General features: G+C 38.6%; 1 protein-coding gene across 2 annotated transcripts in view; it reads right to left on the reverse strand.

Annotated features, from left to right (window-relative positions):
• NMBR (neuromedin B receptor) overlaps window positions 1-24159 on the reverse strand; it is a 1115605-nt gene that overhangs the window by 373149 nt on the left and 718297 nt on the right. For both annotated transcript variants that reach the window (XM_044058313.1, XM_044058231.1), the window contains exon 2: window positions 10892-11237. In XM_044058313.1, the coding sequence (XP_043914248.1) occupies window positions 10892-11237 (346 nt within the window). The remainder of the gene's footprint in view (window positions 1-10891; window positions 11238-24159) is intronic.

Here is a 24159-nt window from a genome sequence, read left to right on the forward strand (position 1 = left end):
CTGGTATGTGCTTAATGGTGATTTGTGTATTTCTATCTTTTCACATGACAGTGGCTTTTCACATTAAGACACATCAGGTAGGTTTCAGTATTTGTATTGGTGTTATTTGTTATATTTGTTTGATACGTAATTTGCATGTCATATCTCTGTTAATATAGGGTCTCTGAACCACACACAACCATGGCGTCCTGGTAAGTCCATATCATCATTGTAGACATACAGTTGTCCCAGATTTCAGTGTTGTGCTGCATCATTTGATTTCTGATGTCATCTGTCTCTTTTTATAGCACATCCACTACCTGCCTCCTCCTGTAGCCCATCCACTGATCCTGAGGTGGGATGTGATGTGCCTCACTGTGATAGCATGGTCCGTGGCACACAGGCCATTGCATTAGGTTCATTATCTGGCCCATAAGGGGGCAGCCATGTGGTTCATGGTGTAGCCTCCAATATGGAGGATGCTGTGAACATACATATTGATGATGTGGGGACATCAGGTGATGGACATGATGATAATGGTGGCACATAATGGTGGCACATTGTACCATGCTGAGTTTTGTAATGATGGTGACTCTTCCCCACAAAGGACCTATACTTTTAATACTTTTGTCAGACTACTCGTGGGAGTGTAACTGATATGCATGGATAAATGTCAAAAGGTGTCTGGTATTGCAGGCACATGAACGTTCACAATGAGGTCACGGATTTGACCTGCACACACTTGACCATGCCTCTGATAATGTAGCACACCATCTGCATGTGTTACATGAAACTCAGGGCCACAGACATGGAGAAGTCATGGTGAAAGTGGCTTTGTAGCATGACAGTGTGGTGTCTGTTGCATGCTCTGTTGAAGCCCTTGTTGCAGTGGTGCTAGAGTAGTGCTGTAGTACTACCTGAATGCTACATGCCCTAACTGTACTAAGCAGATTACCTCCTGTGGAGAGAGGCAGACAACTTTATTAGCCCCACACATGGCTCTCTGATATCAATTGTATGTGCTGTAATGAACATGTATATCTGCTGTTGGTCACACCATTGTGAGCCCAGCAGTTATGTCCAGACAGTCACATTGCAGTACTACATCTAACTGTAATGTGTCCCAAAAATGCTAGTGTCACCACATACAGTTCCTTAGTACAGCACCATGGGCCAAATGCTTCCAGACAGGGAAGAGGCAGCCAGAACCACAGTGTGAGCCATCAGCATGAGTACCCTAGCATTAGGGTAACACTGACAGCTGATCCAATGTGTGACCTGTTGTGTCATTCTGACCCTATAGCAATGATGGCCATGGTGCTGACTACTGAATAATTAATCTGTAGGAGTTTTTTAAAATGTCTGAAGCCACAGAGTTTTTCTAAACATTTTCTAACCTAGAAGACTGAGCAAGGACATATGGCCACATCCTCCATCACCCACACCTATTTCTTCTCACCCCTATATCCTCCTGATCATCCTGTGACAGCTTTGAAATGTCATCATCAGACAGCTATGGTTCTTTTATTTATTTATTTTGGTTTATTTATCTCTCTCTCTCTCTATATATATATATATATATATAGAGAGAGAGAGAGAGAGATAGATATATATGTGTTTACCAGTGTAGTGCACTCATCAATACTTACCAGTTTCAGGCTCAGCCCAGGTGAAATACAAAACATTTCACAAAAAATATAGAAATGTAAGAAATAACAGAATATTTCAGCTTAATTGCATAGAAAAAAACTCTATATACATTCCAGTGAACAAGCACAATGCATTGTACAATCAAGTAGAGTGTAACATACAATAGTTTATAAAGTAGGGTGCTTGTGGTAAGTCACTCACACCTGTGGCTGGCAAGTCACCTTAGTTTGCTGTTATTATCTGTGATGCCTTTTCTTATGTGTATTGCAGTGCTCCCCGGATGTGTCCGGACATCTGAATGTTGCTTTCAGCACACCAAATACAAGCTTGATGGTGTTTCACGTTAAGGTGTGGGCTCTGTTTTATGCATCCTCATCAGGGGCTGATGGGGCTCTGTATGGCATCATTAGTCAAGGCTCCAATGGATAACTGTAGTCCCCTGTATGTATGAAGGAGATAACATAGATTTTATCCTCAGACTTAATATTGATAGGTCTAGATTGTCTAAATTATCGCTGTGGTCCTGCACTTACTGAGTAGTAGTCCCTCAGAAATTTCACCATGTTGGAAAGAGGCCCACAGACTGCTTTCCCTCCATACTGCAGCACCATGCACACTGCTGGGGTGTGTTACCATGATATAACTAATGAAACCATCTACTGAACACACTACCTGACAATTCAGTGATGGCTACCCCTTTCCATTGATATGCCATTCAGCATCAGGTACAGCAGGGGTTTCAATTGGGACATGGGTGCAGTCTATTGAACTGAGGACACCTTGAAGTTGGCTATGGCACAGAACTGTTGCATGGCAGTTCTGCTGTCCATGACTGTTGTTGGCAAATGGATATATTCATCCACCTTGGTGCAGATTGCTGCCAAGAAATGTAAGAGGATGTGACTGGCAGCTGTCTGGGATATCTCTATTGCAATGCCCATATGCTACTGAAATGTCACAGACACAAGTATACCTAGACTCAGGCACACTTTTGTTTCTGTTGGTATAAGCATACATGTGGGGTGCATGTATCCTGCACACAGCCTGTACCAGCTCTCTGTATAATCTGTATCCATCTATTATTTCCTGGTTAGAGAGCACTGGCTTAACTGTAGTCTGGCTCAGCATCTAGGTGGCTGCCTCTTAGGATACATTTGTAGATCATCCTCTGGTATGGCATACATTACCCCAGCCTGTTGTAGTGCATTAAATGGCAGTTGCATTTTTTAAAAGGTTGTTTGTGGATTCCATGGGATTCTGCAGGAATATATTTAATATAGCATTATTAAAATAAAGCACATATGGTCTCCACCGAGTACTTTTGGAAAGTTGTCAGCAAAGTACTTTGTTTCATTTATGTTGCATTGGATGTGCCGATTGTGTTTTGGAATCTGGCAGGGGTGTGCAGAGTCTATCATTATCCTATGCTGAATATATAATTACTCTGTCTTGTTTCAGTGTTCATTACGGAATCACATCTGCCACTGGGGCACTTATGTGTTCCTTCAGTGTGCTGTGCTATCTGCAACTTTCTTTTGGAATCTGTTTGTTAAGCATATTATATAATTACCTAACAGTATATATTAACTGATAAGGCCAACAGTAAGCTTTCATTAGAAGCATTGTGCTAACCCCAGTGGGAGAGATAGAATGAAGCCATTGAATGTATATGTTCTGTCACATGATGAAAGACAAACATCTCTAGTAAGTTTTTTAAAATGTAATATCTTGCCATTCTGGTAAGATGCAATGAGAGAGAATACAGACTTACAACCATCTGAATATGCATCAGTCTCTGCTGGCATGAGAGTGCACCAGAAGTGACCACTGCAGCTCGGCTGTCACATTCATAAGAAATATTTGCCTTAGAAACTATTATGCTTTATTATGGCAGCCCATTTGTGGCAGAAAAAAATGAGACACTGTATATAACTGCTTATGGACATCTAGGAGGCAGGGAAATATAATATTCAATAATACTAATCAATCTTTGCCATCTAGTCTGTTAAAAGAGGTCTCAAAGCTGATCTCAACCATACAGGTACTTTAAGAGAACATACACATATGGGATGACAGCTGGATAACCATGATTTGGAAGCTGATTCGAAGATCACAGACAGTTAACACTTGCATAATATTGGGCCCAGCTGTCATGACCATATTTGTGAATGACAGTTCATAACACACATACAGAGGAAACAGATTCTGCTAAAACAACTAAAAGTACCTAACCTTTCTAAGCCTGGCTGTAAATTGGTAACTCGGTGAGTTATATTATCATAGGCCATTAAAACATTTTTGAATGCATTGTGCTGTCAGCAATTGATTAGTGAAGGTGAAGCTTGATGAAGCAGAGAATGCCTCTTGTATGCTAGTGTTCACGAGTTACAAAGGTACACAACTGTGACTGTCCTACTCATTATGTCTTTCTCCATTACTTGCTTTCATCACTGATTCCTCATTTGGTGAAGAGTAAAAAGTATGTTTTCACATTATGGCCCCAGTAGTGAAACATGTGTTAACTGAGGACACGCAACATATATTTAATTTTATGGTGCTAGAGATTATTGAACAAAACATTAGAGGGGGTGATATAAACAACAGAGTAGAAGAAATAGAGCAGAAATGGATACTACAACTACAGGCAGATAAACCACCAGGGCTAAATGGTGTAGTTTCACTGAAACCCTTCCTGAAAGCTAGGTCTCTAAAACATTGAATTTATTGGTTTAATTATATAACACATTTTTTTATTACTATTTTTTGTATACTGCTTTAAAGCTTAGAATTTTTTAATTGTTATTAATTAATGATGTCATATAGGATGTGGTATCTGATTGGTCAGTATTAATTTAAATTTAGTTGTTTTATTTGTATGAATAGAGTCTGAAGAAGCAATTAGTTGTAAATCATGAAAGCGCTTACTCTTATGTGTTTTATTAAAACTGTTTGAATTCACCGAGCTGTGGTCAGTTCATTGCTTTATTTTTATTTTAAAAATAAAAGGGTAGCCAGAGCAATCCTAAGGGGAGTAGACTGCATGCAAATGAACATGATTCTATTGCTATAACAGATAAAGGTTATGTCATATATACAGTGCTAGATGCAGTTCTCAGGACTACACAGGGAAAGGAGACATGTCACTTTCAGATCAGATACGGAGGAAAGAAAAATTTTACAAATGTATAGATGGACTTGACTTTGAAGGATGGTTGGGGGAGTATGACTTTTTACTGAATCTTAGGAGGGAAAGAGAAACCATGATCTGGTCCACAAAATCCTGGCAAGGTATTTTGATGGAGTGGAACTTACAAGGATGTGAGGCTGTGGGGAGAGAAGGTAAGGAGGGCATATGCTACAAATAAAGGGCAGAAACAACAGCATGGACCAAAGGAAGTATGGATAATGTGTAGAATGGTTTGTAGGAACTGGTTGTGATGTGTAATTCAGTAGCGAATTTCAATAAAAGATACAAATCAGGAAGACAATGGGGCAGGCAAGTCGGTGTAGAATATATTCACTGACAATGCAGGAGATCTATATTTAAGATGGATGTGGCTTTACATGGTATGGGCCATGCGATTATCCAACATTCAATAGTTTGTTAAGGTGTTTAATGAACATATATCTTGTTTCTCAGCAACTTCATCCAGCATTGCTGGCAATATGCGAACAGAACGTGTATACATATGTTACATGGTGTCAACTATAAAGCTATATTTGATATAAAAACGTGTTTCTTGCTTGCTGAAGTGCAACCATACCTATCAACTGTCGAGACTTTTGCCTCATATATTTGGTCTGCTCCTCATCAAATTTGTAGTTCTCAGGCAAATCACTAGTTATTAAATAATGCTATACATTTGAGTTTCAGACTTCATATCCTTCAGTAAATGCATATTGCCACAAATCCTGTCATAGTAACAACTTTCTAAGTTTATAAGAGCAATATTTAAAATCTGTCCCTATTTTTGGGCTTCCCCCTCGCTCATTATTGTAGGCATTGTTGATATTTCTTGCGCTAAGAAGTCAAGAGGTATTATAGCAGCTGTGAAACTTCTGAAAATGTAAGAAGGCAGAAAATGTCTTATTCTTTTTGTGAGATAGAACTATAGTGCTAATGCTATTTGGAATAGTAAGCTGTCTAACGTTTTGTAAAATTTAATGTAAAAAATCAAGGAAAAATGCTGTTTTCATATTTCCACAGTTCCAGCATTGAAGCAAGTATTGCTACAGGATTTTGATATAAAATACTGAATTACAAAAATGTTCATATTTTGCATCTTATTCTTGCATAAAGTGATTTTTTTGTTTCTATATATTATATAAAAGAGCAGTGGTCCATCAAACTTCATTGATGCAAGTCTATTTGGCTCAAAATATAAATGCAGCCACCAATACCTTTGAAGCTAATTGCATAATTGTTTGAAAAATAGAATTTGAAAGCATGAGCTGTATCTTACTACAAGTGGAATTGCAGAGTACCCAGAAAAGGTCCAAATAGCAATGATCTTTCATGTTAGAGGTGAGGAAGCACAAAAGTGTTTTGTACTTTTACCCTCAAGAAAGAGAAAAAAACAAGTTAGTTGTAATAAGTGAAAAATTCCAAGCATATCTGTAGGTAAAGAAAACTCTCCCACAATAACACATTCATGTTTCACTAGAATCAATCACTAGTTCAGCATTCCCATTTTCCCTTGCTTTGCTGAAATACTAGAATGGGTTCTAACATGGTCCACGTTGGGGGGGGGGGTAAGGTCATTATTATCCTAGTCATTTCTTACACTGAATTTGGAGTTTATGTGTTTGTCTCAAGTGTCCATGGGCTCCTAAAGTCCATATCGGCTATTTGCGAGCTACCCATATATATACATATATACACACACACGCACACACACACACACACACACACACACACACACACACATATATATATATATATATATATATATATATATATATATATATATATATATATAAAGAAAACATGAAGAAATCAATTTATATCTAAAAACACTTCTAGTGCTCAAAGAAAGAATACACCAAAGCAGGGCCAGTACTGAACACTTTTGTTCTTTATTAGGTGCAAGAACTTCATCAGAATGAAAAAGCTGTGAAATTAGTAACAATAAATAGAGCTGGACTAGTAAGGTATTTAAAGTTAAGCCAATAACTTTCCAGTGTTTCTAAATAAACAATTATAACAGCCAATAATTTTAAGGTACCTAACATAGGTAAAAGGAATAAATTACAAACTGATTTGATTATTAAATTCATACACTGGATTCTGTTGTGGATCAGTAGGTGGCCAGAATTATCCTTCACATATCAGCTGATTTCTTTTGCAAAGTCAGAATAACATATGTGAATTAGATGCCACCTTTTCATTCCTGCATCTTCAACCCAGGTACTAGCTGCCTTTTAACATATTACAGTTCATACTTAACAGTATTAAGATTAAGTGATTCCTGACAGAATTATGCTAATTGTATATGCTAAAGGAAATGCCCCAGAATTTACACACTGTTTACCTAAACCTCCTTTCTGTTCCAATTTTTTTTTTGCTTTTACCAATTTTCAGAGAGGAAACAATGATTATGAATTACTTGACAGGAAAACGTTACACAACATCTGATGTACTAGAAGTTTCTTAGATTTTTTTTTTTTTTTTTTTTTTAAAAGACACTACATATACTGAAACTGGGGAAAAAAGACAATCTAGTTAAATGCTTATGTGGTATGACACCCGGTCTTAAAAACTGTTAAGCACTCACCAAGTACTATTAAGATTGGGTCTTGTGTCAGGCACTAAGATCTGACAGTAACAGCCAGCATACAACACCAGCAGACCTAAACATACTTGTTAAAGCAGATGACCATGTCCAACACAAGTTTGGTGGCAAGTTTAAGAATGGACCCTGTGCTGGATTCCCAACAGTAGCAAACACAATGATAAAGGAAATAAACTTATCATAGGATCATAGGAAGTTACTAGGCTATTGGCCCTGAGACCCCTACAAGCCTAGACATGAATTTAGCCCATGTTCCAACATGTGAGCACCCTATGCCAATGTCCAGAAGGGACACAGGTGAAATCCCAGGGGTGTATTTTCTGTTTCCCATCCAGTTATTCAGGTTGTGCTTAAAAAGGGTTAATGAAGCACTCTGCTTGATGTGGAGAGGGAGTCTATTCCACAAAAGGGAGACTCTCTGGGATACAAATCTGTCCCGCCAACAAGTCCTACTGATGTCACAGACCAAGTTGAGGTTGCACGTGTGGCTTACTCAAATGGAACTAGACTTGTAGATATGCAGCAGTCCCATCAAGGTGGGGTCTAAGATTGCTTTGTATGCCAGACAGAGGTCACCTCTGAGGAGTCTGTAGAAGACTGAGTAGAGAGACAGGGCCTTTAGCCTATCTGTGTAGGGTAGATGTTTGAGGCCATGGATTCTCCTGGTGAGGAGCCTCTGTGATTTCTTCAGCTGCAACATGTGCTTTGTGAGGTACATGCTGAAAGAGGCATTGTGCTCAGTAATGGGTCCTATAAGAGAGGAATACAGGAATGTTATGACCACCTTGTCTCTGGATTAGATACCCTTACTAATGAGGTGGACCATGTAGAAATTTTTCCATACAATGGTGGGAATATGGTGGTCAAAAATCAACCTAGGTGCTGAAATCCCCCAAAGGAACACCTCTACTAAGTTTCAAACATGGGACTCTCTTACCTCTAGCCCACTGCATTAACCCACTGCACCACACAGATCTACATGTGTACTTACAACGTTTTCTTGGTTGGAGTCCGTGGTACTGTTTGAAATCAGTTTTGTGCAAAATTATAAATATCAGGTACTTGTCTTTGGCTTTTACTTCTAGCACTTGAAGAATACTCTCCCCCCCCCCATTCTAGTAATGATCTCAAAAAAGTCTGCAAAGAACTTGGGCGCAGGATCAAAACTTGCAGAGCCAAGCACAAACTGAATATCATCACCTCTTCCAAAAATAATCTCAATACCTTCTTTAACTGAATCTGAAAATGCAGAAGTAAAAGTTTTGCACAGAACTGATTTCAATCACAACTTCTTCTAAAATACTCTCAATACCTCCTTTAACTGAATCAGAAAACACAGAAGTAATAGTTTTGCACAAAACTGATTTCAAACAGTACCACATACACCAACCCTGAAAACATCATAGGTACACATGTGGATACTTTCTTGGGATCTGCAGGATCAGTACAGTGGCTCCCTTCCCTGAAATCAGCTGACTTGTTTGTTCCTTCCTTATGACAAGAACCCTTTGGTCCAGTCATTCCATAAAGGTGGCAAAAGTCAAGGGTTAGGGAGCAGTCCAGTCTTTGCATCCTGTGGACTGCCATACCAACCCACATTTGGCTGACTGTAGCTAAGAAGTCTTTTGACCTCCTCAGGGTGATGACAACACCCCTGGTAGTACAGCCTTCACCTCCAGGGAAGAGAGGAGAACAAAACAGAGATGTCAGTGGGCTTGTCCTGTAGTCCATTTACTGATTGAAATGAAGATTTATTGACAGATGGTCAGAAGGAGTGTCAGACAGGAAAAAATGCCTATCTATACAGACAGCTTCATTTCTGTCTGCTGTCTCTGCCAGTTATCTGTCCCTGACTTCTTTAAAAAGCTCTCAAAATTTTTCCACTGACAGAAGACATGTTGTTGCCTATTTGATAATGCTCAGTAAGTGATTTTCAGCTTTAAAAGTCATCAAAACACTTTGTCATTTATTTTCCATCTCTAGCTGGTAGTACATGGAACAAATAGTTAAGTTGCATGAACATAAACACAAAAGTTCAACAATATATTGGTAATAGTATTTCATCTGTAATACCATTACCCTGGCCCATAAAGCATGCAAAAATCAAGACTTGTTCCAGGCATATTGAATCAACAGAAAAAATGAGCGAGAGAAAGAGACATGGGGGAGTGAGAGAGATAGAGAGAGAGAGAGAGAGAGAGAGAGACTGTGAGACCATCAAGCATTTTCTTCAGTGTAATAGCAATTATTTTGGTAGATAACAGCCCTGATGCTTTCCACAAGATGCAATATATTACTTCATAATGACTCAAAGCAGTAAAAACTAAAGGCTAGCCATCTCCTTCATGGGCAACCTGCTTGGACTAAAGCTAATAAATGACTCAGACTCTTATTTTGTATATATTTTTATTAGTTTAATATTTAACTTTGCTTAAAATTTAATTCTGTTTAGTGTTCTTGCATGCCATGAGTTTTATGTAATATGCAAACATCTAGTACTTAAAAATAGTATCTGTCTCTCTCTGTATGTGTATACACACACACACACATACACACGCACATATATATATATATATATATATATATATATATATATATATATATATATATTAGAATAAGCATAGTTTAATTGGAAAGTGTAAGTAATATAATTCTGTACTATTTATATACTGAAACATTATCATATTGAATGGTTTCTGCACTGTCATTTGGTTCACAAAACTGATATGTGGAAAGGAAATTAAATACCTTGGGATTTCTGCATTTAACAGGTACATTTTAAGCATATACCCAGAATTTTCCACCACTGTTTGCATTGTTTAACCACAGTACCTGCTGAATTGGTTGTTAACACTATAGATTAGTCTGTTACACCAATCTGTCACAATATAGTTTGGAATATATTGTAGTCCCCCCTCCCCCATATAGGTGCCACACCACAACAGAAACATTTAGCTGTAAGGTTGTAAGAGAAGATAGAGGGGTAATATCAAAATGGGATGGGTGGAAAAGGACATTATGGATCCACCATATAAAAGGAAACCAATATAGATTACTCAGTATAATCTGCAAAACATTAAACTACAGTCAGATAATCTTTGGAAAATGTACCATCAGAAAGCAGCAAGAAACGGTCCTGCCAAAAAAAGTCAAGGCACACTTTCTCTGTTTTCCAAGCTTATGGTTAAATGTTTGATTAGAAGGAAGTCAATGTTACACCGAACATACAATATCAGTTTCCATAGCTTCATACTTTTCCTTGAATATATGGTCGCATGTTTTCCACCAGAAAGACATTTCTGCAACTAATTAGCATTTTCCACAGCTGTAATTTTCCTTTGAAAATAACCTATTTGCATTATTACACTCATGTAAACATATTTTCAAAGGCTATGAGCTGGTTATTTAATTATTCCATAAGAAATCGTATTTGGTATATCTTTGGCTAAAAATTAAAAAGGTCAACTTACCTGTCGTTTAGCATGCTCACTAAATTCACCTGGCATATTATGTGCACTTTTTATCAATGTACTTGCAATGTGATAGTAGTAAATACTGATGATGCTGATTGGGATGAGGAAATACACCAAGAAGATAAGTACTGAGTGGATCTTAGGGTGCATCTCTTCAGAGATGGGGTATGGCACGCAGGCAGAAAAGCTGACATTAGAAGCCCTAATATGCACCACTTGAGAAAACACTGCCTCAGGAATGGCCAGAAGTACAGAAAGGACCCAGATGGCAACGACTTTAATGCATGTCCAAAGAACAGCACTAGATGTCTGAATATCCATGGGGTTCACAATTGCTTTGTACCTGTAAAAATAAAGGAATAATATCAGTTGTGATTACAGATACATTCTCTGCACAGTGAAATGCAAGATCGTGGTCTGCTATACTATTTAAATAATATCAGCTCCCTGTGTTGCCCCAGTAACCTATGGATAATTTGGGTTAGGCAGCATGGGATATGCGATGCAGTGGTTAGTCCAAATTAAATTTATTTTGCTGTATGCATCTCTGTTTTGAATATGATTACATCTGATCAGTACATGCTCCTAATTTCATCACAAAAAAAGAAAAACTCAGTGCAATCCATATATACTAGCAAGATGAGCTTAAAGTAAAACAGTAAATCAGTAAAACAGATCAACATATTTTAAAGAAAATGTTTATAAACAGTTCAACATTTTGAAGACAATAGTGGTGCCCTTTATTACATGATGATTTGCACTGATACTGATTGCACCAAAATATAAGACAAACAGAACACAATTTATTGTAATGTTATATTGTTGCTCATCCCTGTCATGGACCATATTGGATTTCGTGGCCACAATCACTCATCTTCATAATTTCATAGCTTCTTAGTAAGCTTATGACCAAATAAGACCATCAAGAGACTCAGCAGTACCAGTACTGGTGGGATAATAACAATGCCCAGCTTTAAACAGATGTTTTTCATATATCCCTAGTGAAAAGTTGTGAGTACCCATCTTGTCTTCCAGAAAAGATTACATTAAAGGTTGCTGGCAAAGTACATTGTTCAGCAGATAAGGGCATTGTATTCTAGAAATAGGGGAAATGTTGGGTTAAGTATCTACCATGTCATCTGGTGTTTTTGATGTAATAGTTTCATTTCAGCTCTCTAGAATAAGTTTTTCCTTTACCATTATTTGGGTGATGTATTTCAATAAATGCTGGGTTGGAATTCTAAGTAGGAATTTCCCCACAGATGTCTGTAAGATATTACGTAGTGTGACAGAGTTTTTAGTTTACCACAGTAGCTAAGGATACTGGGACCTAACATCTTTTTGATGAGGAACAATCAAGGTCTCTCAAGTTGGTTTATGCCAAATAGTATATCATACTCAATGGTGTGCTTAATAAGGGATGAATAAAATGGGAATAAAATTTCTTTTTACCATGAAGAGATGCCATAAAGGATGATCTGTGCAAGGTAGAAGGACAAGAATCTTGATAGTGAAAGGAGAGTCTGTTATCAACATATATACACTCGTTCCTGATGACTCTGTCAAATTTAAAGTGTATTGGCCGAGGTTCTAAAGCAGCTAATCTGCTTTTGTTTGCACACAATGCTTTGCAGATGTATGTAAATCATTGTGGGATACCTACTATGTCATAATTTTGTAGGTATAGTTATAGAGAAGAACTTAGAAAACAGAGAAAATAAAAGCTCAAACAGCACACCGTAACTTTTTTTTTTTTTTTTTTTTGCAAAATCTCTTGCAACTGAGGAATGCAACTGGAAAGGAAATTATTCTTAAAACAGTGATGCTTCCAAACATGATCAATGTATTTTAAGTGGAATGCTATCCATTTGTTAAGTAGTAGTGACGTTAGACTTATCAATGGAAACTGTGCTGCATTTTGCTCAGTGTAAGTCCATGATTAATACACCAAACATTGGTTTAGTTCAGGTCCTGCTACAGAATTTGAGTAACAGAATGGGATTTCATAATTGCCCCCAGTTTGCAATCATCAGCCATGGTCCTATGTTATCAGCTTTTATTTCACAGAAATATATACCAAAGAGGAGAAGACAAGGACAGGGCCTTATGGGTCATCACTAATGATATTTTTTTCTGTCTAAAGCAAATACCACCAATGCTAATAGTATAGTTTGTGCCAGACAACCAGTTAACAATTCAGCAAACTATGTTTGTGTTAGTGTTGAGTTCGGAACATTTGTCAATAATTCAAGCATGAGTGATAGTGACAGAGGCCCTGGCAAGGAGGAGATAAGCAGTATGTATAACCCTAATCCATGTCCTCTGTAATCTTCTCAAAGAACTCAACCAGGTTGAGGAGTCATGCTCTGCCTTTCACAAACCTGAACTGCCGTGTATCCACAGAACTAAGGTTACCTACGCCACTATTTATAGATATGCTATAATACATTTAAAGCCTTGCAAATAGTGAGACTAACAGACCTATCATTTCCAGGATCAGAAAAGGGATCCTCTTTATGCAAAGGCACCGCAACTTACATTCTCCACTTTTCTGAGACATAACCAGTTAGCAGACTCAGGTTGAAGATTTGATGGACAGGTTTTATTAATCAAACTTTACATTTCTCAGTAGGATTGATTCATTTCAGTCCTCTTGGAAGCAGGGTTTTCATTTTGGAAACAGCATGCACTGCTTTACTATCATATTATTAGCATTGCCTCTTTTTTCTTATTTCTCATTTCTGAAAAAAGTCATGCATTTGCCCCTATCCTTTTTGAGCTCCCTGCTAAACACAGGCTCTGACTGATTCTGGAAGTTGTGTCCTATTTTTGTTCCCTTCCCACCTATTTGCTCTGATCTCCACCCACTGTCACACCTTCAACACACACCTCTCAAAAAGACAATGCCATAAAAACACACAGCACTTCTTTCTCCTACCCTGATACTCAGTACTACAATAGTAGAAGTCTTAAGTTCCATTTACAATTTCCTGTGCAAACACACATCCAATAAATATTATATCCATTATTCCTCAATTTACTCTGTTCTCCATCCTTCTTCTTTTGTCTTTACCACCCTCACCCCTTACTACCAGTAATAAATATCTTCAGAAAACACACAACCAATCATCATATCTATATGTATTACCCCTACTTCCATAATTTCCTCACCAACAAACCACCAGCACAACCCCACAGTAATCAGATCAAACCTATCGCCCTGCTCACCACGGCCAGTATCCCATTTCTATATGATTACTAATACTCAGAAACTATTTATTATTATTATTATTATTATTATTATTATTATTATTATTATTATGCTTTTTAAGTTGGCTTTGTGGCTCTATCCCTCTGTGGTTCTGTCACACTAGTTCTACTGGTTGCTGTTCTTGCATCTGAGCTGCCCACGGTGCTGAAGTACTGTGTATTGTGTAATGATCGGTTTCCACTGCCTCCAAATGCTTGCTGTTTTGCATCTCAGCTGTCCAGGATGCTGAAGTACTGTGTATTGTGTAATGATTGGTTCCCACTGGATGTAGGTGTTGCCTGTTGTTGCATTTCCCTACATCATCCTCCATACACACACAGACACACACACACAGACACACACACACACACAGACACACACACACACACACACACACACACACACACACACACACACACACACACACACACACACACACACACACACACACACACACACACACACAGTTCCTCAATGCACTGATCTGTCTAGGGTGCTGAAGTCAGAAATACTGTTGCATTTTACTTAAAACTGAAAAGTAAAACAAAAAAGGATGCTTTTTAGTCTCATTCTTTGATGCTCTGAGATGTCCAGGTTGTTGAAGTACTCTCTCTTGAATAATGATTCCTTCCCATTGGGTGTGGGTATTGCCTGCATTGCTGACTTCTCACCAACAGTCCTCAACCACTCTGTCAATAAACATTTAGCGTAATATTGATTGATTACTATTAATAAATCTTAATACATCTACAGTACATAAATACAAAATTGCTGTTGTATTTTACTTAAAACTAAAAGTAATAAAAATACAAATAAAAAAGTTTTTTTTAATAAAGAATGATTTTTATTCAGTCGCTCTAAAAAGTAAAAAATAAGGAAAAAGACTGAAAACTTTGCAAAAGAAACAAAGACAAGCTGATTTCAGAATAGCACTTGAGGTTGGTTTTTCTGTTTCTGGTAATGAGGTAGCAGAAGAAGTAGCAGGAATCAGTAAAACCAACCTCAAATGCTTTTTCTGAAATCAACTTGTCTGCTTTTCATTTGCAAAGTTTTCAGTCTTCTTTCTTATTTATTACTTTTTTAGAGTGACTAAATAAAAAGCATACTTTATTTAAAGAAATCTTTTTTTTACTTACATTTGTATTTCTTTGCTAAAAACATTAAAAACCTCAGTTAGACTATCCTCCATAATCTTTATACTCCTTCTTAAGAGTAACATTGAAGTCAACCCAGGTCCAACAACTCCCTGTCCTCAAAACCAGAACTACTTCCTTCCTACACCGGCCAGTTCAGTCCTCAATACATAAAGCATCAGAAACAAGCTAGACTATATAAGTGCTTTTATTTCCCAGCACTACCCAGACATTCTAGCAGTCACAGAATTCTGGGCTGAAAAAAAGACACCACCAACTTCCAGCTTTTTCTAACCTCCTACAAGTATATCAATAATGCCAGACCAGGCAAATGATCCAACAGAGGCTTTCTAATTTTGTACAGAAATAACCTAAACCCAAAAGTCATTGCCCTATGAAAGCTCTTCCTCCTCAGACACCAGTCCTAACTGGATTCACCTAAAATTTGCCATTCACAAAGGCAAATCACTACTAATTGCTATACCTTATCTATCACCCATGCTTCCCTAGATAAATTCAAATTATTCATCTGTGACTTCCTTAATAACTGTCCCAAAAATAGTAGGTGACTTCAATCTTAATTATCTTGGCTCTCTTTCATCTGACATGGATACTTTCCTAGCAGACTTAGGTCTCCTTCAACTCATAAAAGAACCAAGAAGGCCTAACCTTAGGTCCTCCAAACACTCCACATGGGACTTCATTATTATAATCATATTAAACTCCATTGCCAGCATAAATATTCTGCCACCATCACTAAGCGACCACTGTCCAGTCACCTTTGCAGTTGTCTACCATCCTGTAAAACTGATCCCAATATTAAAGGCCTTCAGGAAACCAGAGCAACACAAATATAGACAAACTCAGAACCTTTCTCACAGCCCATTACTGGAACAATATACTCTCCTTACATGATCCTAATATAGCAGCTGTAAGCCTAGCCAACTTTTTATACCAGCTGCAAGACAAATTCTTCCCACTTATCCACAGGCTTTATAAACCCACCAAAACTGAATGGCTATCCACTGACCTCAAGCATCTTTTAATTGTAAGGGATAAAGCATGACAAAATGGAAACAGACCCCCACAACTGATAACCTCACCTCCTTTATAGTCTTGCATATCCTAGGCAAGAAGTCCATTGGAAGGCACAAAATAAATCTCCATAGAAACAAAATACCCTTTTACATTTCCCAAACACATTTGGAAAGAGGTCAAAATACTTACAGGAAGAAAATCTCAAGATACCCTGTCTACAAACACCATTCAGTGTGGTACAGCAAAGCTTTTCCCAGAGGACTTCCTTAAAGAATTTAGCAATCTCCTATCAATGAACACTACACCTGCCACAGATCATGCATTGCCCATCCCACCATGATTCATTCCCTTCTTTCATTTCAAATACATAAGTCTCAAAGAAGTCTCTATTCTACTTGAAAATATTTATCTGACACCCCTCCTAGGTCTGACAGTATAATCCCCTGGTTTCATGTATCACTGCAGATGGCATCTATATCTTCCTTTCAACTACATATATAATCTATGCATCACACAAAACATCATGCCACAGATTTGGCAAACTGTCATAATTAAACTTCTCCCAAAACAAACCAACTCAAAAGATACCACTCACTTCCATCCAATATCTATCTTCTCAATTCTTGGCAACATCTTAAAAAGATAGACTATACATAATTCTTCCTATCTGTCCAGCACTACCACCTGTTCTCCTCCAAACGACATAGATTCTGGCCTGGATGGAGTACAATGACAGCACTTAGATTGGCAATAATGACATTCTGCTAAACCCAAATAGTGGCTCCCCTAGGTGCCCTATTTATAGACCTGATAAAGACATTAAACCTCACTGACCACTATCTTATCCAAAACATACTAATTGAAACAGGTATCAGTCCAGACACTTCAGAAATAAAGTAGGAGCCTCTCAATCAGAATCTGCACCTATAACTAAAGGTGAACCACAAGGATCCATTCTTGACCCCTTCTCCCTGTTCATTAGCAAACTTCCTTGTGACCCTCCCCATCTTCGATTTATCCTCTATGCTGATGTCATGGTAATTCACAGATTAGGTAACTCTCACACCATCATTTAATGCCAACTCTAGTCAGACTTACATGAACCCCATCAATGGCTCATAAATTGTAAACTACATTTCAACCCCACAAAGAACAAAACTATTATTTTTGGAACTCCAATGAAAATTCACCATGCACCTGACTCTTTAACTATCTTTGACCTACACAATCATGCCATAGAGACAACCTCCAACTTCAAATACCAAGGACTATGGCTTTATCAGTCATTAAACTTTCATTTCCAGTAGACAAAGTGAGAATCAAAATAAACTCCCTCCTCTTATGGGCCAAAAATATCTCCTCCTTTCTATCCCAACTATACAGAGCAGACAAGGAGGTCTCTTTTCACAACTTGAATATGGGCTCCCAATTTTTGCTTCAGTGTTCAAGAAAAAGATTGTTACATGTCAGACTATCTCTAACAGCATCCACTAATTCATTAAAAACTCACGTTTCTGTAAGCAACACTGCATCACCATAGAAAAAGCCAAATCCAAATGGCTACTCATAAAACAAAGATCTAACCTACTTCTAGGATCCAGGCTCTACAAACTATTCCAACTCCACACATTTGGTTCCCTTGCAGCTAGACTTCATGAAAGAACTCTTTGTACAACCTGAGATACTACTCAGAAGCTACTCCAACTTTCATTACCCCAAGAACCAAACCCCACATCACTGCACATGCTTTCTCAAGTTCCTACTCCTTGGCAGGCTCCCCCATCAACATTAAGGAAATCAACACTTATTCCAAATTCAGAATGCAATTCAGAAAGCACTCTTCATCCATGCCAAATGGTCCTGCTTTAACACTGGACATATCACCTAACCTATCAAAACCTATCAACACAGGACATATCACTTAACCTATCTCCATCCCAAGTCTCTTCTCTCTCAAGATTTACTAAAGACTGACCCACCTTAGAAACTAATATATACATTTTACATTATACTCTGCTTGATTGTACATTGAACTGTGTTTGTACAATACAATGTGTGTACACTGCTTTTTTTCTATATAATTAGGCTGAACTATTCTGTTATTGCTTGCATTTCTATATTTTTTGCTTGTGAAATGTTTTATATTTCTTCCAAGATGAGCCTGAACTTAGTCAATGTTGATCAGTGCACTACCCATGTAAACAAATATAAATAAATAAATATAAATAATGACCTAAAATGACTTGGTCCAAACAAATCATTGTCACTAAAGTGATAGTAAGAGGAGGATTCTCTGTGAACAGGAATCATATTTGCAGTTAGTAGTCAGTATTCTGATTGTTTATCCAATGTATCACAAGGTTACTTCACAGACAGCCGCAATCTCACTCACCTGATGAGCATCCTGTTGTGCTTCCAAATGGTCTTCTAACCAACAAATTTGCATTTCTACCATTATCCAGTAGGCGGCAATTCTCTCTTTCGCTACATATACATATACATATACATATACATATACATATACATATCTCTCTCTCAGGTTGGATGATGTGGGGATAGGGAATCAGGAAGTGAAACAGCTTAGTAAGGAGGAAGTAAGGACTGCCATGAAGAGGATGACGAATGGAAAGGCTGTTGGCCCAGATGACATACCAGTGGAAGCATGGAGGTGCTTAGGAGAAATGGCAGTGGAATTTTTAACCAGATTGTTTAATGAAATTTTGGAAAGTTAGAGGATGCCTGAGGAGTGGAGAAAAAGTGTTTTGGTACCTATCTTTAAGAATAAGCAAAATGGACCTCTGAATACGAAGCAGCAGATAAAAAAAAAATCTGCGATGATGTGACATTTTGTGCCACAATTAAGAGTTTTATTGAGCTGTGACATTTTGTGCCACAATTAAGAGTTTTATTGAGCTGTGGTTAAAACAAAATAAAATTATCTAAAAGTCCTTGTTTTCTTTTGGTATTTTGACTGGTTTTAATTCAGGCGCTCGCTAATGTGATTGGAAGCCATTGGCTGGGGCCACCAATAGTGGATGGTTCCTTTTGTCCTTGATGTTAGCAAGAAATGCTGTTTTTTGGCTTCTTTGTGATGTCCTAGATTTGACAGGCTGATCGTCAGACTATACTTTTTGATTGGTGATGATTTAGTTGTAGATTTGACTGGTCAGCTGTTCTGTTCTTGTGCGCTCTCGTGTGCTTTGGGGTGCCCCCAATTGGGAGGTGGCTAGGTTGATGTAGACGTCTTTTTATATAAGTACTCCTCAGTGATCAATGTAAAAAGGGATACTTATATTTAAATAACAATGGATTTACTGTGCTGACGGGTTGATTGGTTCTGAAGGGTGCATTTACTAATATAATTGGTTATTGTCATCTAGGAAACGCCAATGGTAAATGATGTTTCGTTTTCCGCCTGACTATATTGAAAGTTTCCGAGGCTGAAGCAGTACTAAGTAAAGCGAAAACTATTTTTATTTCTACTCTTAATCTATTCATGGATGGTATAGGAATATAGAAAATGCTTACATAAGTACTCTCTAATGATCGATTTAAAAGGGATACTTATATTTAAATAACAATGGATTTACTGTGCTGATGGGTTGAAGGAGGAAGTTAGGTTATTCTTCAGGTAAATTGGCCTGCCCGCTCCAGTATCTTGTTTGGCCCCGAAGGGTGTATTTACTAATATAATTGGTTAGCGTTAGTTAGGAAACGCCAATGGTAAATGATGTTTTGTTTTCTGCCTGATTGTAATGAGAGTCCTTGAGGCTGAAGCAATACTAAATAAAGTGAAAATTATTTTTATTCTTATTTTTATTTTTATCTTGTTTATGGATGGCATAGGAATACAGAAAATGTCATGTTTTTGCTCCGTGAACTGCATAGGTGGAGCATCAAGTGTATTCTAATGGCTTTGGACATAGCATGAGCTCGTTATTCTTTTGCTGTCCATTTGTTTTTGCTCTTGTTTATGTTTGAGCATTGATCTGAGATGATGTGACATTTTGTGCCACAATTAAGCAGACCCTTTGATTTTTGGAAGACCCGTTACGTGATCATATTTGTGAAGTGCATACGGTGTTTTTTGTTTAGTGTGGATGATGGTTTATGTGGTGCCCATACACTATATTTGTAGTTGTTGCCTATTATGGTTGATAGGTTGCTGGAAACCTGTTGTGTGGTTATTGAATGGCTGAAAGCCTCAAAGATTGGATAAGTGTTCCGAGAGGCGCATTGGGCTTATATAGCCAATATATGAAATGGATAAAACAACTGTTTAACATAATTTTGGCGCCAGACTCTCAGTCACGGAACTATCTTAAACCTATGTGATACATTATAAACAGCCTTGCTAATAAGATTATTGGATATGTTAAAACCAATGGAGAATGTGAATCAATGAATTTGCATAATAGTTTTGATTTGTCAAGATGCTAATTATTCTTTGATGTCATGATTTTCATTGGCTATCTTTTTTTATAAAAATGCAAGTATTAGTCCTAAAAACTTTATGATCTGAAGAAGGCTAGATGCCAAAAGCGCTTATCGACTTTGAAAGGACTTTTAGATAATTTTATTTTGTTTTAACCACAACTCAATAAAACTTTGTCATTTTTATTTGCTGCTTCATATTGGAATTCTTGTCGTGGTGGTTTACCAGAGGTTCATTTCACTTTTTTCACTTTCCACCGGTAACCTTCAACAGTGGAAGAAGAGTTTTTTCTTGGTTTATCTTTAAGAATAAGGGTCATGTGCAGAGCTGCAGTAACTACAGAGGGATAAAATTGATCAGTCACAGCTTGAAGTTATGGGAAAGAGTAGTGGAAGCTAGGTTAAGAAAGGAGGTGATGATTAGTGATCAGCAGTATGGTTTTATGCCAGGAAAGAGCACTACAGATGCAATGTTTGCTCTGAGAGTGTTGTTGGAGAAATACAGAGAAGGTCAGAAGGAGTTGCATTGTGTCTTTGTGGACTTAGAGAAAGCATATGACAGGGTGCCTAGAGAGGAGTTGTGGTATTGTATGAAAAAGTTGGGAGTGGCAGAGAAGTATGTAAGAGTGGTACAGGATATTTACGAGGGTAGTGTGACATTGGTGAGGACTACGGTGGGAGTGACAGATACGTTTAAGGTGGAGGTGGGATTACATCAAGGATCAGCTCTGAGCCCTTTCTTATTTGCAGTGATGATGGACAGCTTGACAGATGAGATCAGACAGGAGGCTCTGTGGACTATGATGTTTGCAGATGACATTGTGATATGTAGTGAGAGTAGGGACCAAGTTGAGGAGACCCTGGAGAGGTGGAGATATGCTTTAGAGAAGAGAAGAATGAAGGTCAGCAGGGCTAAAACAGAATATATGTGTGTAAATGAGAGGGAGAGTAGAGGAATGGTGAGGATGCAGGGAGTAGAGTTGGTAAAGGTGGATGAGTTTAAGTACTTGGGATCAACAGTTCAGAGTAATGGTGAGTGTGGAAGAGAGGTGAAGAAGAGAGTACAGGCAGGATGGAATGGGTGGAGAACAGTGTCAGGAGTGATTTGTCACAGACTGGTACCAGTAAGAGTGAAAGGGAAGGTCTACAAGATGGTAGTGAGACCAGCTATGTTATATGGGTTGGAGATGGTGGCCTTGACAAAAAGGCAGGAGTTTGAGCTGGATGTGGCAGAGTTAAAGATGTTAAGATTTGCACTGGGTGTGACTAGGATGGACAGGATTAGTAATCAGTATATTAGAGGGTCAGCTCAGGTTAGACAGTTTGGAGACAAAGCAAGAGAGGCGAGATTGCATTGGTTTGGACATGTGCTGAGGAGGGATGCTGGGTATATTGGGAAAAGGATGCTAAGGATGGAGCTGCCAGGTAAGAGGAAAAGAGGAAGGCCTAAGAAAATGTTTATGGATGTGGTGAGAGAGATCATGCAGGCGATTGGTGTGAAAGAGCATGATGCAGAGGACAGGAAGAAATGGAAACAGATGCTCCGCTGTGGCAACCCCTAACGGGAACAGCCGAAAGAAGATGATGATATATATATATATATATATATATATATATATATATATATATATATATATATATTATATATAGGTTCATAGGTTAGTTAGTTAGTGGGTACTAGGCTATCTGCCCGAAGGCATTTATAAGCCTAGCCAGAATGTCTTGGCTTTCACTGCCCCCTTAGATTAGTTCCCTGTGCCTGTGTCCAGCAGTGCCACTGAAGTAATCCCCGAGGTAAATTTTCTGTTTCCCATCCACTCGTCAAGGTTTCTTTTGAAGAGTGTTAGCGAGGAGCTCTGCCTAATGTAGATTGGGATCTTGTTCCAAAGCATGGGAAGTCTCTGGGACAGAAATCTATCACCCCAGCACGTCCTATTTATTGTTGTGGTGAGGTTTAGATCCCTAGACCATGTGGCTCAAGGGGATAAGGTTTTCTTTAGGTGGAGCATGTCCATCAATTTAGGGTTGGACATGGCCTTGTATGTCAGGCAGAGATCACCTCTGAGTAGGTGGTATGCAACTGAGTACAACTGGAGTTTCTTCAGTCGAGCTGCATAGGGCATCTGTTTGAGGCCATTGATCCTCTTGTTGAGGTACCTCTGTGGTCTTTCCAGCTGTTGCAGGTTTCTTGTAAGGTTCATCACAAATGGGGCATTGTACTCTAAGATGGGTCTGATGAGTGATGAGTAGAAGGGCACAATGACCTCTTTTGATCTGGATGTGAACCCTTTTGTGATTAGGTGGGCCACATAGAAGGATTTTCTAACCACTTTGGCAATGTGATTATCAAAGGTGAGATTACTATCTACTTGGGTCTCCAGATCCCTTATTACGTCTTCCGCATTTAGGGGACTACCACCTATGTGGTAGTTTGTGGGTACTTTGTTTTTCCAAAGGGGATGACTATGCACTTTTTGGCATTTAGCTTGAGGCCATGATTTTGACACCAGGTATCCGTCTCAGTGAGACCCTTTTGGAGGAAGTCTGTGTCAGCTGGAGAGTCAATTATAGCCCCTAGTTTGCAGTCATCTGTGAACTTGGTCAGCCATAGTCCTGTGCTTGCCTGTACCTCTGAGAAGTATATGCCGAACAGGAGGGGTCCTAGGACTGAGCCCTGGGGAATGCCACTTGAAACTGGTTTAGAATCGGACCTAGCTCCTTCAACTCTCACCATGTGGGTTCTGTCCATGAGCCAGTTGGCAACCTATCTTGTGACATAGGGGTTTATGTTCAGGTTGGTGAGCTTGTCTATAATACCAGAATGGGGAATGGTTTCAAAGGCCTTAGTGAGGTCTAGATAGGCTGTATGTACCACCATTCCCTCATCTATAGCCTTCATAACTGTCTCAAAGAAGTCCACCAGATTTAGGAGGCATGATCTCCCCTTAACAAAGTCAAACTGGGTAGGGTCCAGTGTTTGGAGGTTCCCAATGTCTCTGTTAATGAGCTCCATGATGATGCACTCCATAGCCTTGCAGACCAAGCTAGTCAGGCTTATAGGGCAATAGTTCCTGGGGTCTGTTGTGGCTCCACCTTTGTGGAGCGGAATAACCATTGCTGTGCACCACTATATGGGTATGTAGCCTGTGGAGTGGCTGAGTTTGAACAGTGTGTTTAGGTGAGGGGTTAGTTCATCTACGAGTTCATGTAGGATGCAGCCTGGGACACCGTCCGGTCCCATTGATGCTGTGTTTTTGGCTTTGGAGAGAGCTGTTTTAACCTGAGTGTCTGTGATTTCAGGGACTCTACATTCTTCTGGTATGGTTATGGGCACTTTTGAGGGTGAGAGGGGGTGAAGTTTGCACTGAACCTGTCTGCCAGGATGTTGGCGATATTGGTCGGTTCAGTGT

This window comes from Protopterus annectens, chromosome 1.part0 (assembly GCF_019279795.1).
Source record: "Protopterus annectens isolate FY-2018-M chromosome 1.part0, PAN1.0, whole genome shotgun sequence".
Classification (NCBI taxonomy): Eukaryota; Metazoa; Chordata; order Ceratodontiformes; family Protopteridae; genus Protopterus; species Protopterus annectens.